The sequence below is a fragment of the Peromyscus leucopus genome, chromosome 17, assembly GCF_004664715.2.
Source record: "Peromyscus leucopus breed LL Stock chromosome 17, UCI_PerLeu_2.1, whole genome shotgun sequence".
Lineage (NCBI taxonomy): Eukaryota > Metazoa > Chordata > Mammalia > Rodentia > Cricetidae > Peromyscus > Peromyscus leucopus.
Genome location: NC_051077.1, coordinates 55520182 through 55538178, shown reverse-complemented (window position 1 = coordinate 55538178; position 17997 = coordinate 55520182). Strand labels below are relative to the sequence as shown.

At 45.4% G+C, this 17997-nt stretch overlaps 1 protein-coding gene across 2 annotated transcripts in view; it reads left to right on the top strand.

Moving 5' to 3' along the window:
- Positions 1 to 17997, top strand: part of Pbx4 (PBX homeobox 4) — a 45984-nt gene that overhangs the window by 11885 nt on the left and 16102 nt on the right. For both annotated transcript variants that reach the window (XM_037211881.1, XM_037211882.1), the window contains exon 2: positions 16360 to 16430. In XM_037211881.1, coding sequence (XP_037067776.1) covers positions 16360 to 16430 — 71 coding nt within the window. The remainder of the gene's footprint in view (positions 1 to 16359; positions 16431 to 17997) is intronic.

The following is a 17997-nucleotide window of genomic DNA, read 5'->3' as shown; positions in this document are numbered from 1 at the left end:
TTGTTACCCAACTTAATATTATCCTTTCCAGAGCTGTCCATCTTTCTGCAAAATTCACAATTTCATTTCTCTATACAGCTGAATAATATTTCCATTGTGTATATGTACCAACTTTGTTTGTTGTTGTTTGGTTTTTTTGAGACAGGGTTTCTCTGGGTAGTTTTGGTGCCTGTCCTGGATCTCGCTCTGTAGATCAGGCTGGCCTCGAACTCACAGAGATCCTCCTGGCTCTGCCTCCGAGTGCTGGGATTAAAGGCGTGCACACCACCACCTGGCTCCCTGTTTTTAGTTTTTGAGGCAGGTGTTACTATGTGGCTCAGGTTAACTTCATACTTGAGCTGCCTCGGCCTCCCCAGTGCAAGGACCGTGTGTCTGGGCTGCTGTGTCTAGCACCATGAATCCTCAAGGCACTCCTTCCACCTCTGCCTTCTGAATTTGGGATTACAGCATGCACCACCATTCCTGACGAGGTTCCTGGTGTGCTTTGTCAACTTAAGGATGCTTTCTGGTCCTCTGTCTGAGACTTTTGTCCATTGTTTCATGAAAAGACGAGTCCAAATCTGCTAATGCAACCCTGTGATGTTAATGGACTACATTAATGATTTTTAAAGAAATTATTTGTTTTCATTTTTTACTTTTGTGTCTGTCTGTGTCTATGTGCATCTGCCACATGTGTATTGTGGGGGGAGTAGGAGGAGCAGGAGTTGCCCTCCAAAGCCCGCAGAAGGTGTTGGATCCTCTGGAGCTGGAATTACAGGTGTTTGTGAACCGCAAGAGCAGCCAGTGTTCTTAAAGCCCTGAGTCATCTTTCTAGACCTGACGTAGATTTTTTTTTTTTAAATGTAGATCCTAGGATACCTCACTCTTCGTGCATTGGTGAGACAGATCAGTTTTGTAAACTTTTTGTTACTTGTTTACTGTCTGTGTGTGAGTGGGTGGAGGTCAGAAGGCAGCTTGCAGTGGCTCTCTCCTTCCGCCATGAGGGAGTCAGGCTTGGCAGCAAGCTCCTGCCAGAGTTGTCTTGTAATTACTAAAGGGAGATGTGTAGAGTGTCCTTCAAGACCCCTGTTGTCACTGTCACGGTGCAGCTTTGGCTTTGGGGCTCTTGGAACGGTGTGGTGTGTATGGGGATAATGTGTGCAGGTGTATGTGTGCACAGATGCATGCCTGTGAGGCTCAGGGTGCCATCTGGAATTTTCTAGAGTCAGATAACTTTAGTATGAGAGGATCTTATTAATCCAAACCTGAGGAGCAGAATTTTGGATTTGAAGTTCCCTTTATCCCTACTTTTCTTTCTAGTGTGTTCTGGATTGAACTCGTGTCTTTATGTTGCAAGGCAAGTGCTGTGTCAACTGAGCTCCCTCTCCTCCGACTCCTTACCGGCGGTTTTCACTGAAGCCTTGCCTCACTTCTTTTAGAGGTACTTAGACCTGATCAAGTGCCAGGACATCAGACCGTCCCACAGGCTTCAAAGCACATCTCCATTTTCCCATGTTCCTTCTCATGCTGCCTTGGTCCCCAAAGCCATTTGTTCTCAGAGAGGAGTATGCTGTGGGACATCGGAGGGGCTGGAGTCAGCTGTTCCCCGAGAGGAAACTTTGTGGTGTGTGCAAAGGGAGCCTGACTCTAAAGGCAATTAGAAATGGGGTGGGGCCAGGTGATCCCAGCACTCGGGAGGCAGAGACAGGCGGATCTCAGAGTTCAAGGCCAGCCTGGGCTACCAAGTGAGTTCCAGGACAGCAGGGACTAAACAGAGAAACCCTGTCTTGAAAAACCAAAAAAAAAGAAAAGAAAAGAAATGGGGTGGGAAAGGGATGTGGCCTGAAAATGGTCAGTCAAGGGAAGTCAGCACCAGGCTGCAGGCTGCAGGCTGCAGGCAGAGCACAAATGGTTGGTTTTATGAAGTGGTTCCATAGAGCATTAACGTCCTTCAGAGGGAACAATTGGGGAAGACCACCTGCCTCAGCTGCTGTCCAACTGAAGTTGCTAAGTGAGGACAGAAGACATGTTTTAGTGTGTGTGTGTGTGTGTGTGTGTGTGTGTGTGTGTGTGTAGGAAGGACAGCCATCTTGCATTATCACTCTTTACCTTATTCCTTGTAGACAGGGTCTCTCACGGAACCTGAAGTTGTCCTTTTTGGTTGACTGGATGGCCACTGAGCTCCCAGTCTGCCCACATCTGACCTTCAGCAATGGGCTGTGTAGCCATGCCTGGGGTTTTTGTTTTTTTTTTTAATGTATTTTCATTTATGGTATGTATGTCTGTTTGTGTGAACGTATGCCATGTGTGTGTCCCCCTGGATGCTAGAACAGTAATTGGATTCCCTGACCTGGAGTTTCGACAGTTGTGAGCTATCTGGTGGGGGTGCTGAGCCAAGCTGAGGCCTTGGAAGAGCAGCAACATTCTTAACCACCAAGCCCTCTATCTCTCCAGCCCCCATGCTGGGTTTTAAGTGCGTGCTGGGAATTCAAACTCGGGTCTTCAGATTTGCACAGTAAATACTCCCATCCATTGAACCATCTCCCCAGCTTCTATTGTTGCTTTGTTGAGGCAGAGCTCACATAGCCTGGGCCAACCTGGATGGTAGCTGAGGTTGTCCTTGAATTCCTGATCCTCTGCCACAGCCATCCCAAGTGCCAGGATGAAAGGCTTTTTCCACCCAACCTGACTCAAGTTCTTCCAAAAATACCCTGACCTTCCTTAGGGGTCTTCACTGGATCAGAAGAAAGGTCATCCATCCTCCACACCATCCAGTCTCCAGAATGCCTTTGTTTGTTTGTATGTGATGCTATGGGCAGAGCTCAGGGCATTGTACATGGACATACCATGCATGTAAGCTGTCATTATTACATCCCAGGACTACAAAAAGATGATAATAAGTTAATAGCCAGGTGTGGTGACATACATCTGGTACTCCAGCACTTTGGAGGCAGGAGGATTGCTGTGAGCTCCAGGAAGACCTGAAGATAAAGAAAAGATACCCTATTTCAAAAGATACAATAATGAAATCTCTTTAAATTTTTGTTTTTGTTTTTCAAGGCAGGATTTCTCTGTGTAGCCCTGGCTGTCCCGGAACTCACTCTGTAGACCAGGTTGGCCTCGAAATCACAAAGATCCACCTGCCTCTGCTTCCTAAGTGCTGAGATTAAAGGCGTGTGCTATCCGTAGCTGGCTTTAAATTTTTATTATTTGTTTTAATGTGTATAGGTGTTTTGCCTGTATACAGGTCTGTTTACCAAATGTGTGCCTGGGCTAGAGAGATAGGTCAGTGGTTGAGTACTGGCTGCTCTTCCAGAGGACGTGGGTTCAATTCCCAGCACCCACATGACAGATCACAGCTATCTGTAACTCCAGTTCTAGGGATCTGACTTTCTCATACAGATAGATATACATGCAGGCAAGAACACCAGTGTGTGCTTGAACATGGTGGGAAGGCACACACACACACACACACACACACACAAGACTCATCTTGCCAGTGGTACATAACTTTAATCCAGCAGCCAAGAGGCAGAGGCCAAGTGGATCTCTGATTTCAAGGCCAGCCTGGTCTACAAAAGTGAGTTCCAGGACAGCCAGGGCTACACACAAAGAAACCCTGCCTCAAAGTACCAAAAAAAAAAAAAAAAAAGACCCATCTTAAGAAATTTAACATGCTAACACACAACACACACACACCACCCAGCAAGCAAGCAGCAGCACACACCATTTATGACTATCCTTTGCTGGATTGGTTTTGGTTTTTGAGACTGTCTTTGTATGAAGTCCTGGCTGTCCCGGAACTGTTTGTAGACCAGGCTGGCCATAAACTCACAGAGATCCACCTGCCTCTCCCTTCTGAGTGCTGGGATTAAAGGTGTGCACCCGACTGAATATTCTTTATAAAGATTTATTTTAAGCCTGGCAGTAGTATCGAATGCCTTTAACCCCAACACTCAGGAGGCAGCCTGGTTTACAGAGGGAGTTCTGGGACAGCTAGAGCAGATACACAGAGAAACCCTGTCTCGGGGAGGGAAAAGTTTTATTTTATTACTCGATGTTGCTGGACCTTTAATCCCAGCACTCGGAAGCAGAGGCAGGTGGATCTTTGAGTTTGAGGCCAGCCTGGTCTACAGAGTGAGTTCCAAGACAGCCAGGGCTACACAGAGAAACCTTGTCTTCAAAAACACTAAGAGAGAGAGAGAGAGAGAGAGAGAGAGAGAGAGAGAGAGAGAGAGAGAGAGAGTTATTTTATTGTGTATTTATGTGCATATGTGTGTCCTGTCTCTGTGGGGTATATACAGGTGTGAGTCTTTGCTCCCAGAGGTCAGACGAGGGCGTCGAATCCCCTGGAGCTTGAGTTACAAGCCGTGGTGAGTCGCCCAACATGTGTGCTGGCAACCAAACATCTGTTGTCCTCTAGAGGAGTAGTCCAGGCTCTTAGCTGCTGAGCCGTCTCTTCAGCTCCATCCCGACTGGATATGAAACAGATTTGTTTGAATTAAGTGTGGCAGGGTGACACACATGGAGATACTCGCTTTTGAAAGAAAAATTTGCTCACTGCTCCCAAGGGGAGGGCACACCATATCATACATGGCCATGGCCATAGGTACGTGGTGGTGGTGGTGGTGGTGTGTGTGTGTGTGTGTCTGTCTGTCTGTCTGTCTGTCTGTCTGTCTAGGCAGTGGCCCAGGCCTTTGGTAGGATTTCTCCAGAATGAACTGGATGGGCTGGGCAGGCCAGTTTGAGCCAGCCTGGAGCTGGATGGGTTGATACCTGCTCTACTCTGGGTCATAAGGCATGTCTCTATTTGTCTAGGACCTGGAACATGGTGACTGAGGACAGGGAAGCCTTGGTGGTGTGCGAGATGAGAGAGTTGGGGGACGGTTTTGGAGCAGCTGATGAGCTTGTGGAAGGCGGTTTTGTTTTGGCCTCACGTAACGTCGACACCCGCTGGTTTCTTTGCTTTCCTTCAGGAAAGCCAGGACGTCTGGCTGAGTGTAGACCTGCTGTCGCTGCCTCCTCACACCTCCACCCTCCCCACGCCCTGTGCTTCACCCTCGCTGAGTCACCCTGGAACTCCAGGAAGTCCCCTGCTCCGGGCATGCTTTTCCTTGGTTCCTCCTCACTGCCTTCCACGTGACTCTTGAAAGTCTCCGCGCTTCAGTCTGGGTCCCCCATCTGCTATGGAAATTTCCTCAGATCTCCAAGCCCGTGGTTACCCAGCCCTAAGCTAGTGCTCCCAGCCTCCATTGCTCCATGCCTGCCTGCATGCCAGGGCTCACCTGTTAGCTGATGAAGCCTGCATCTGTGCCTGCGCAACCTCTGATCCAGGTCCCGCATCCATGCAGAGCCCAGAGAAGAAATGCTGGTTGCCTTGGCGTTTTCTGTTCCCCAAAAATCTTTCACCACTTTACATGAAGGTCCTTCAGATCTACTCCCCAAATTAAAGGTCTGCTATTATGTCTATGCTGAGACCCCAGGCTAGCTGCAGCTTGGTCCTGACCAGGCTTGGTGGCCTCCATGGTGGGTCCCCTGGCTCTTCCTTTCTGAAGTCTAGCCTCCAAAGCACAATCACTGCTTTTTTTCAATTTCTTTCTTTAGAGATTTAAAGTTCTTATCAAAAAGGTCCTTCACTTGTTTAGTTAGTGTTATCCCAAGTATTTTATATTATTTGTGGCTATTGTAAAGGGTGATGTTTTTATGACTTCTTTCTCAGCCCTTTTATCATTTGTGTATAGGAGGGCTACTGATTTTTTTGAGTTGATCTTGTATCCTGCCACTTTACTGAAGGAGTTTATCAGCTGTAGGAGTTCCCTGGTAGAGTTTTTGGGGTCACTTATGTATACTATCATATCATCTGCAAATAGTGAAAGTTTGACTTCTTCCTTGCCAATTTGTATCCCTTTGATCTCCTTTTGTTGTCTTATTGCTCTAGCTAGAACTTCTAGTACTATATTGAATAAATATGGGGAGAGTGGACAGCCTTGTCTTGTTCCTGAATTTAGTGGTATCGCTTTGAGTTTCTCTCCATTTAATTTGATGTTTGCTGTTGGCTTGCTATAAATTGCTTTTATTATGTTTAGAAATGTTCCTTGTATTCCTGATCTTTCTAAGACCTTTATCATGAAGGGGTGTTGGATTTTGTCAAAGGCTTTTTCAGCATCTAAGATGATCATGTGGGTTTTTTCTTTCAGTTTGTTTATATGGTGTATTACATTGACTGATTTTCATATGTTGAACCATCCTTGCATCCCTGGGATGAATCCTACTTGGTCGTGGATGATTTTTTGATGTATTCTTGGATTCGGTTTGCCAATATTTTGTTGAGTATTTTTGCATCAATGTTCATGAGGGAGATTGGTCTGTAGTTCTCTTTCTTTGTTGCATCTTTGTGTGGTTTGGGTATCAGGGTAATTGTAGCCTCATAAAAAGAGTTTGGTAGTGTTCCTTCTGTTTCTATTGTGTGGAACACTTTGAAGAGGATTGGTATTAGTTCTTCTTTGAAAGTCTGGTAGAATTCTGCACTGAAACCATCTGGTCCTGGGCTTTTTTTGGTTGGGAGACTTTTGATGACTGTTTCTATTTCTTTAGGGGTTATTGGTCTATTTAAATGGTTTATCTGGTCTTGATTTAATTTTGGTATGTGGTATTTATCCAGAAAATTGTCCATTTCTTCCTGGTTTTCCATTTTTGTGGAGTACAGGTTTTTGAAGTATGATCTGATGATTCTCTGGATTTCCTCATTGTCTGTTGTTATGTCTCCCTTTTCATTTCTGATTTTGTGAATTTGGGTGCTCTCTCTTTGCCTTTTGGTTAATTTGGCTAGGGTTTGTCTATCTTGTTGATTTTTTCAAAGAACCAACTCTTTGTTTCATTGATTTTTTTTGTATTCTCTTGTTTTCTATTTCGTTGATTTCAGCCCTCAATTTGATTATTTCCTGGCGTCTATTTCTCCTGGGTGAGTTTGTTTCTTTTTGTTCTAGAGCTTTCAGTTGTGCTGTTAATTCATTGGTATGGATTGCTCCATCTTCTTTATGTGTGCATTTAGAGCTATGTTCCTCTTAGCACTGCTTTCATAGTGTCCCATAAGTTTGGGTATGTTGTACTTTCATTTTCATTGAATTCTAGGAAATCTTTAATTTCTTTATTTCTTCCTTGACCCATTGATGTTTCAGGTGGGCATTATTCAGTTTCCATGATTTCTATAATTTTTGTTGTTGTTGAGTTCTAACTTTAAGGCATGGTGGTCTGATAAGATACAGGAGGTTATTCCAATTTTTTTGTATCTGTTGAGATTTGTTTTGTGTCCAAGCATGTGGTCAATTTTTGAGAAGGTTCCATGGGGTGCTGAGAAGAAGGTATATTCTTTTGTGTTAGGATGGAATTTCTGTAGATATCTATTAGGTCCATTTGAGTCATAACATCTGTTAGGTCCTTTATTTCTTTGTTAAGTTTCAGTCTGGTAGATCTTTTGGTGAGAGTGGTGTGTTAAAATCTCCCACTACTAATGTGTGGGGTTTGATGTGCGTTTTAAACTTTAGTAGTGTTTCTTTTATGAATGTGGGTGCTTTTGTATTGGAGCATAAATGTTTAGAATCGAGACTTCATCTTGGTGGATTTTTCCCGTGATAAATATGTAATGTCCATCCTGGTCTCTTTTGATTGATTTTAGTTTGAAGTCTATTTTATTAGATATTAGGATAGCTACACCAGCTTGTTTCTTAGGTCCATTTGCTTGGAAAGCCTTTTCCCAGCCCTTTACTCGGAGGTAGTGTCTGTCTTTGAAGTTAAGGTGTGTTTCTTGTATGCAGCAGGATGGGTCCTGTTTTCTTATCCATTCTGTTAGCCTGTGTCTTTTTATAAGTGAGTTGAGACCATTGATATTGATGGATATTAATGACCAGTGATTGTTAATTCCTGTTATTTTTTTTGGTGTTGTGTTGTCCTTCTTGGTGTATGTTGGTGTGGGATTATCTATTGCTTGATTTTTCATGGATGTGTTTAGCTTCTTTGGGTTGGATTTTCCCTTCTAGTGCTTTCTGTAGGGCTGGGTTTGTGGACAGGTATTGATTAAATCTGGTTTTATCCTGGAATATTTTTTTTTACTCCGCCTATGGTGATTGAGAGTTTTGCTGGGTATAATAGTCTGGGTTGGCATCCGTGGTCTCTTAGTGTCTGCATGATTTGTCCATGATCTTCTAGCTTTCATAGTCTCTATTGAGTAGTCTGGTGTTATTCTGATGGGTTTGCCTTTATATGTTACTTGGTTTTTCCTTTGGCTCTTAATATTTTTTCTTTGTTCTGTGTGTTTAGTGTTTTGATTATTATGTGGCGAGGGGACTTTTTTTTTTTTTGGATCCAGCCTATTCGGTGTTCTGTAAGCTTCTTGTATCTTCATAGGTATTTCTTTCTTTAGGTTAGGAAAGTTTTCTTCTATGATTTTGTTGAATATATTTTCTGTGCCTTTGAGTTGGTATTCTTCTCCTTCTTCTATCCCTATTATTCTTAGGTTTGGTCTTTTCATGGTGTCCCAAATTTCCTGGACGTTTTGTGTTACGTCTTTAGTGTTTTCTTTGACTGACGAATCTATTTTCTCTATCTGTGTCTTCAGTGTCAGAGATTCTCTGTTCCATCTCTTGCAATCGGTTGGTTATGCTTGTTTCTGTAGTTCCTGTTTTTAGTCAGGATTTTCTATTTCCAGCATTCCCTCAGTGTGTTTTCTTTATTTCTCAAATTCATTTTTCAAGATCTTGAATGTTTCTTTCATCTGTTTAATTGCTTTTTCTTGGCTTTCTTTGATTTCTTCCAAATTTTTTTTTTCCATTTCTTTAAGGGAATTTTTTATTTCTTCTTTAAGGGGTTTTTTCATTTCTCTTTAAGGGCCTCTATCATCTTCTAAAATCATTTTTGTGATTGACTTCTGCTTCTTCTGCATTGTATGTTCAGGTCTTGCAGGTGTAGAATCGCTAGGTTCTGATGTTGTCATATGGATGTTGTCATATAGGTCTTTATGTTGTTGCCTGTATATTTGCACTGGCATCTACTCATCTCTTCCTCTGCTCGGTGTAGGCGGTGTCTGTGTCTAAAGGTGCCTCTCTTGTTCTAATTGTTTAGTCTTGATCCACTAGGAGTTCTTGGTTAAATCGTGCTGTTGGGTTCTGTTTCTTCAGGAGCAGCTTAGTCCAATCAGTGTTAGTGGGTTCTGTCTCACGGAGCAGTTGTTCCCAGTTGGTGCAGGGTGTGCTTATGGTTTCAGTGGTTGTTAGGTTCAGAGGGGTTGGGTTTTTTGGTTTTTTTGTTTTGTTTGTTTTGTGGGGAGCAGGGAAAGGTAGCTGTCTGGCCCCTGAGACTCCGATGGTAGGGCCTAGGGGCTATAGACCTGATCTGCCGGTCTGGAGATGGGGGCTTACCTTTCCAGTCGGTGTAGTGTAGGCTTATGATTCTGGTGATCTGGTTCGGTGGCTGGGCAGCGCCTTCTTTTGTGTTCTCAGGTCACATTTTGCTCATTCGTCAACTCCTCAGCTGATCTTGTTTCCTCAGACTGCAGACTGTAGGATTCTGAATCCTCTCCCGAATGGATCTCAGATGAGCAGGTTGTTTAGTAGGGCAATCTCACCAACACCTCCAAGTTGTTGGGTTTCACAGGATGGGCAGCTGCGGCCCTGGGTTGGCCTCAGAGTGTTCAGATCCTTCTGGTCACGTCCCACTGAGATAGCTCCTTCCCAGGTGCTGGGATTAAAGGCGTCCCCTTCCAAACTCTTAATCTCCTTGTTTTCACTAACACCTCAGTGGTAATGGCTCAGTTTCTGGTCTTTATTACAACCGCGTCCCTGCCACCGCTCTGCCTGCCTCTGCCTGCTGTCTTTTTTTGTTTGATTTTTTCTGAGACAGGGTCTCTTTGTAAACCTGATTGTCCTGGGACTCACTATGTAGACCAGGTTGGCCTGGAACTCACAGAGATCCACCTGCCTCTGCCTGAGTCCTGAGTTTATAGGTGTGTACTACCACATCCAACCACAAATTACATTTTTAAAATGTATTTCAGACTGGCTGTGATGGTGCATGCCACTAACTCCAGGCAGGTAGGGGACTGAGAGAAATAAACAGGAGTTCAAGGCCAGCCTGGGCAATTTAGCAAGATGCTGTCTCAAATGAAAATAAGAAGTTAAAAAGACTCCCGTGAAGCTCAGTGTAGAGGTTTGCCTAGTGCTGAAGGGTCTGGGTTACATTCCAGCACGCCGCGCCGCGCACACACACACACACCACACATCACCACACACACACACACAATTAAAATATAAATATTTCACATAGCCTGATGTGGTTCGTGCTTATAATGCTAGCTTTCAGGAATAGGAGGCGGAAGAATGGGAGGTTCAAGCCTAGCCTGACCTACATGTCTCAAAAAAACCAAAAGTTTGGAAAAGAAATTACGTTTCAGTCCAGCTTTATGGCACATAACCTGCAGCTCCAACTCCTCAGGGAACTGAGGCCAGGAAAATCCCTTAAGCTCAGGAGTTAGAGGCCAGCTCAGGCTACATATCAAGACCTCATCTGAAAACAATAATTCATAAAATAATACAAATAAATAAATTAATAAATAAATGCATTTCACTTGAGGCCAGGCAAACAGGCCAAAGGAGTAGAATTGAGACAGGGTCTCATGTCACCACGTATCCCAGGATGACCTTGAACTTCTGATCCTCTTTTTTTACTCTCTAATTCTGGATTACAGTTGTGCACCACCACATCTGGCTGGTGTGGTGCTGGGAATCAAACCTAGGGCTTCAATGCACAGAAGTAAACTACTGGTTGAGCTGTGTTCCCAGCAAGCGAGTGGTGTTTGACAGGTGTGCCAACGCTTTTTGGTGGGGAAAAGATGGACTCTTGAGCAGTTGGTCAGCCCCATGGCAGAAGAGTGGAACTGGAGTCTGTCCCTGCTGGTGTCTGTTGCTGTGACAGACGCCATGTCAAAAATCAGCTTCGGGAGAGAGGGTTTATGTCAGCTCACAGCTCAGTCAGTCATGGAAGGAAGTCATGGCAGGAGCTGAAGCAGAGGCCATGGAGGACTGCTGCTTCCTGCCCTGCTGCCCCAGGGCTTGCTCAGCCTGCTTGTTCAGGCAACCCCACAGCACCTGGCTAGGGGTGACACTGCCCAGAGTGGGCTGGGCCAAATCAGTGTTAATCACACACTGCCCTTCAGGCTTGACTACAGATCAGTCTGATAGAGGCGTCTTCTCAGCTGAGAATCCTCCCCAGAGGATGCTAACCTGACCAAGACAGAAGACTGCCTGGAACAGCTCCCCATCTCATCTCATACCTCGTGTTCACGTGGACACCAGGCTGGGGATGAGGCTCCAGGGCACAGCACTGGCACAAGCATGCTGGAGAGTCGGCCTCAGTTGCCAGCAACACAGGCACTCAGGTCAGGCGTCTAAACTGAGGGCTAACCTGTAGAACTTAGCTGTGCTGCTGGGGTTTGAGACATCTTAGCTCAGGCTCTCCTGACCCTGACAGTGACCTGTTTGTCACCTGAGTGCCAGAATTACAGGAGTGAGCCACCACACCTAGCTAACTTATAAAACACTTTGAAGAAAATGTTAACCTGGAATTAAGCAATGATTTATTAGAAATGAAACTTAGCTGGGCCAGGTGGCAACATCTTTAATCGTAGCACACGGGAGGCAGAGGCAGGAAGATCTCTGAGTTTCAAAGCCAGCCTGGTCTATACAGTGAATTCCAGGACATCAGAAAAAACAAACAAACAAACAAGAATAGTACTTAAACCCCAATCAAAAAACCAAAATAGGTCAGTTAGATTCATCTAAATGGAAAACTCTGGATCATTTAGTATGTATGTATGTCCTGTGATCCTAGCACCAGAAGGCTTAGTTGCAGATTGGGTTAGAGCAGCCAAATGATATCTAAAAATAGTTAAAATAGACTCCCTAAAACTGTCCTCTGACCTCCACACATGTAACTGCACTTTCTCATACACAAACACATAAAATCATGATAAAATAAGTAGGGCCTGAAGAGATGGCTCAGTGTTAAGACCGTTGGCTCCTCTTCCGAGGACCCAGGTTCAGTTCCTAGCACCCACTTGACAACTTACAACTATCTAATTCTAGTCCTAGGACATCCAACAAACACCTCCCACAGGTACCAGACACATGCGTGATGTATAGATATACATGCAGGCCAAACACCCATACACATAAAATAATAAAATTTAAATAAATAAACAAACAATACCCTGTCCAGAAAGTAAAAAACCACATAACTGACAAGCTGAAGCCAATAGACAGTCCTGCCCATTTTTCTTACAACTCAACAGGGAGATATCACCCTGTTAGTGTCCTGGAGAAGTCTCATAAAAGACCATCATCCACATATGCAATCAACAAGAGCGTTTATTGTCTTGAGAAAGATTCCAGCATGCTAGGGCCGTCCATCCCACACAAAGGCTTGCAGGCTCATGGCTAAGGGGAGTTAGGTCATCTCAGATATGATTGGCTTTAGCAAGTGACAATCATATTAGTACCTTCTAATTGGCTAAGGCTAGTCAGGGGCTGGTTAAGGCTACAGCTTTTCCATTTAGGGGCAGGCCTAGACAAGTCCCAGGCTTTGTCCTTGAGCTGCTGTGGAGGATGGCTCAGGCCTGGTATAGGCCTCCTTGTCCTTGCTAGCAGGGGTGTTGGACATTAATTGTCCTTTGTTCATGGCTCTTCCACAGAAACTGCCTGTTTGGTTCCAAGAAGCAGTGACTGAGGCCTAGTTCTTAACTGAGTTATTAGGGCAGGCTGTCATGATATTTGCCTGGCCCTCTCAACCCCAACTGAAAAATGAACAAGACTGGGACAAGGGCTTTAAGCCCTCTTTTGGCCTCCATGGGCTCTGCACAGATATGATGCACAGGCATACATACAGACAAAACGCTCACACACATTTAAAAAAAACACAATTTAAAAAGTGAAGTTAAAGCCAGGCGGTGGTGGCGCTCACCTTTAATCTCAGCACTTGGGAGGCAGAGCCAGGTGGATCTCTGAGTTCGAGGCCAGCCTGGTCTATAGAGTGAGATCCAAGACAGGCACCAAAACTACACAGAGAAACCGTCTCAAAAAACAAAACAAAACAACAACAACAACAAAAAAGAATGAAGTTAAGCCAGACTTGGTGACACACACCTTTAATCTTAGCATTTGAGAGGTAGAAGCAGTTGGGACTTGTGAGTTCAAAGCCAGCCTGGTCTACAAAGTGAATTCCAGAACAGCCAGGGATATGCAAAGAAACGCTGTCTCAAAAATACCAAGAAAAAGAAAGAAAAAAGAAAAACCAAAAAAGATGATGAAGTTAGCATGGAGTCACTGTGTGACCTGCAGCTGTACTGCAGTGTATGGTCACAGCCTCGTTGCTCCTCGTTGAAAACAAACCATTCTATCAAGATGAGTGACGGCTGGGCAGTTCACGTGGTAGACCACTTAACGAGCACCTCGTAAACTAGTGCGCCCCTGTCACTCAGAACCCAAGTTAGGGAGAAGGATTGGGAATACAAGGTTATCTTGGCTGCACAGGGAGTTGAAAGCCAGCCTGCACTTGAGACTGTGCCTGGGGAAAGGCTAAAAGGGCTGTAAAAGCGACTCCGTCATTAAGAGTGCTGAGCAGGTGTGGCCGCACAGACCTGGAACTCCAGATCCAGGAGGTAGAGGAGCTATCGGAATTCTCAACTACGTAAAGAGTTTGGAGCCAGCCTGGACTACATGAGAGTCTCAAAAAGGTGGGTGAGGCTAGAGAGATGGCTCAGTGGTTGGGAGCACTCAGTGAGCAACCATGAGAAAGGTCCTGAGTTCAGATCTCAGCACCATTGTAACAAGCCAAGTGTGGTCTCAAATTATTAGTGATTCTAACTCTGGGGGCTGAAAATAATAGACGGGTGTGAGCTGCCATGTCCATGCTGGGAACTGAACCCGGGTCCTCTGGAAGAGCCAGTGCTTTTAATTACTGAACCAACTCTCCAGCTCTGAAGTTAGTCTTCTTAATGAGCTGTTGGCAGTATGCAAGTTTCCATGTATAAAGGAAAATGTTTTGAATATTTGTAAAGCGTCCCTCAGTATCCAACAGAACAGGTTCCAGGACGGGTTCCAGGACTGACTGCCCAATGTAGCAGAGGAAAAAGCCACAAGTACTAGGTTCCTTATGAGCTCTGGAACATTGTGGACCTGCATGTCCTGGAGGGTGCTGTATGAGTCACAACACCTGAAGCTGGGCAGGTGTTTTTGTAAGCAGTTTTGTTCATTTTAAAATTCCCTCTACTTATTTATTTGTGTGTAGAGGTCAGAGAAGAGCTTCCAGGAGTCAGCTCTCTCCTTCCACTTGTGGTCCTGGGGATGGAACTCAGGTCATTAAGCTTGATGGCAAGTGCCTTTACCCACTGCCCATGTCCCCTGCTCTGTGAATAGTTATTATCCCATTTACTATTTATGTTATATACTAGTTATTTATACTATATGTTATTTAAGAATGCTGATGCAGGGCTGGAAAGATGGTTCAGTGAGTAAGAACGGTGGCCACTCTTCCGAGGACTCAGATTCGATTCCCAGCACCCACATGGTATCTCACAACCATCTCTAATCCAGTTTCAGGGGATCCAACACCCTCTGGTCTCCATAGGCACTAGGCATACAAATAGTAGACAGGCATACATGCAGGCAAAACACCACACACATAAATTAAAAAGAAAAAAAAATAATGATGAGAAGTGAAAAGCCTGTGTAGCCTTTTAGAAAACCAAATTACGGGCTGGAGAGATGGCTCAGTGGTTAAGAGCACCAACTGCTCTCCCAGAGGTCCTGAGTTCAATTCCCAGCAACCACATGGTGGCTCACAACCACCTGTAATGAGATCTGGTGCCTCTTCTGGCCTGCAGGGACATATGCAGACAGAACACTGTATACATGATAAATAAATACATCTAAAAAAAAAAAAGAAAAGAAAACCAAATTACATTTTTATTGTTTTCCATCCAAGATTGAAATTGGTTTGGTTAATCTGTTAGTTTGTTTGCTGGGAATAGGACCCAAGGCCTGGAGTGTGCTGGACGGACACTCCACTGAGGCCACACCTCTGCCTCCTTGGTTGGTCCCAGGACTTCCTCCCTCCAACAGTTCACACCTCCGAGCACCGCCGTCGATGTTCTGTGTGGTCCCACCAGAGGCTGTGTGATCATGTCACCTCTGGAAATGCCATCACGGGCACACCTAGCCTGCTTCTCTAATCCCCTGGGTATTTTCCTTTTTTCTCTTGTTTTGGTTTTTGTTTCCTTCTGTGGTCTTTAAGATGCACTTTTAAAGGACATTTTACTTTGTGTAGATGGGTGGGTGCTCCTGTGGAGGCGAACTTAGGATAGCTACTTGTGCCGTCATGTGGGCACTCTTACCCAGTGAGCCTTCTCAGCATCCCCTTGTGTGTGTGTGTGTAAGCACAAGAGTGGATATGCCAGTGCACAGTGTAGATGACAGAGGACACTTGCAGGAATCAGTTCTCTCCTTTCAGCATGGTTTCTAGGGGTTGCCCTGAGGTTGTCAGTTTGTACACAATGGCCTTTACCTGCCACGACATGGCTGCTGTCCTGTTTTTCTGTGGAGTTCTTTACTTTGGGCAGGATCTATGGATCCCAGGCTAGCTCAAACTCAAACCTCACTATATATATAGTTGAGACTGGCTTTGAACTCTTTGGTCCTGGATGACAGGTGTGCATGCATCCCAGTTTTGTCGGAACAAAGTCTTACTGTGCAGCCCTGGCTCGATTGAACTCTTCTGTCAACTGTGCTGGCTCCATTCACAGAAAACCACTCCCTAACATTTCTGTTGTTGTTTGCAGACCTGGCTAGCTTGGAAACTCTCTATGTAGGCTAGGCAGGCTGTTGAACTAGGGAGATCCACCAGCTTTGCTCCAGAATGCTGGGATTGCCGTGGTGGCGCACCCCTTTAATCTCAGCACTCAGGAGGCAGAGGAAGGCGGATCTCTGAGTTTGAGGCCAGCCTCCAGGAAAGGCATAAAAGTATACAGAGAAACCCTGTCTCAAAAAACAAACAACAAACAAACCAAAAAAACCAGAATGCTGGGATTAAAGCTCATACAATCATGCCCAGCTCTTGAACATTTTTTGATCTAGTCAAATTGATAGTCAAAGTTCACCATCACAGATTGCACACTCCTGTTTCGATCACGAATCAAAGTGATGTGGCCTACTTTGCTCTGCCGTTCCAGGGTGTGACCAATGTCATCACACTGGCTGGCTGGGCCTGGTTTCTTGGGAAGGAGGCCCCTGTTCCCATGAGCTAACTTTCTCACCACGCCTCTGCTGCCTCTTTCAGAAAGCATGCCCTGAACTGCATCGATGAAGTCTGCTCTCTTCAGGTGCTCTGTGAGATCAAGGGAAACACAGGTAGGCAATTCTAAGACTGCCCAGCTCCCACCTCATGCTCTGCACCTGTCGGCCCCTCACAGCACACTGTTCTGCCATCGTTGAAAATTCAAACAGCAGAATGTTATTCTAATCCAAGTGTCCAAGGTTATCCCGTGGAGTCTTCTGCCTCTGCAAATACTTGTGTTTAAGAAGGGGGTGGGGGCCTGGAGAGATGGCTCAATGGTTAAGAGCACTGACTGCTTTCCCAGAGGACCATGGGTTCAATTCCAGCACCCACATGACAGCTCACAACTGTCTGTAACTCTAATTCCAGGGGATCTGACACCCTCACATAGAATACATTCAGACAAAAACACTAACACCATAAAAATAGAAACTTAAAAAAAAAAACATGAAAAAAGAAGGGGATGGTACATGGGGCCATGGTATCGTCCAGGTCCAGGCTGCTGCATAGGTCCATGTCTGGGTCTGTGGCCAGCAGCGCCAGGACTGAGTTGATGTCTGTTTCTCCTGTTGCCACAAAGGCTGTGCAGATGCCAGGATCTAGACAGCCACCCAAGGCCATGTTGGTGTCTAAGACCTTGCTGCCACTGGCCATCCTGATCTGAATGGCCTTTGCTGCCACGAAGGTCCTGTCTGGGTCCGTGGTCCTGCTGTTGAGGGTCTATGATGATGTCCATAGCCCGGTTGCCACAGGGGGCCTTAGGTACCATGCATGTTGAAATCCAAGGCCATGCTGAGACAGCCCCACCCTTTATTAGCCTTGGAAGAGCTAGTCCTGCCCCTCACTGGTCACTGCAGAGGAGAACTGCCCTCCACCCCGAACTCTGGAGAGATGGCCCCACCCTCACCATGGACGTGGGAGAGCTGGCCATGATGGCATGGGCCGAGGAGAGCTGGCTGTGCCTCTCAACCTGAGAGGGGCAGTCCCAATGGCCCAGACGGACCAGTTCAGCTACCACCTAGACCTATATCCTAGGCCTTGGGTTGGGCCACTCTATCATCTATGACCTACTGGAGTTCGTGAAGGAACTGGTCCCTCGGAACCATAACTACAGGATATCCGAGAGGAGTTTCGGTGAGGGTCCAGTGATGATGGTGTGCCAGAGGCCTTGAACCAGATGAATGCCTCATGCAGTGAACATTTTGTGGGTGGGGCTGATTGGACAAAAAGGTAAACTGCGTGACACACTGCAGCTCCCAATGCCACTAGGATGAATGAAGAGGTGTTGGAAAGACGGAGAATCAGGGTGGTTTTTTGTTTTTGTTTTGTGGATAGTTTGATTTGGTGGGAGCTTCTTTAGGGGAGGATGCTGCAGGGAGAGGGGAGGATGGAGGGACTGGAATGTGAGTGGGATTGGGGTGCATGATGTGAAATTCCCAAAGAATCAATAAGAGTATGTTATTAAAAGAAGGGATGGCAAAGGCTAGCTCAAAAGCTCAGTAGATAAGGCACTTGCCACTCCTGGACTGACCTGAGTTCTGTCCCCAGGACCCACATGGAATTGACTCTGGTCTCCATATATGTGTTGTGGCACATGCCCCCATCTTACAATAAAGGAGTATAGTTAAAAAATTAAATTTG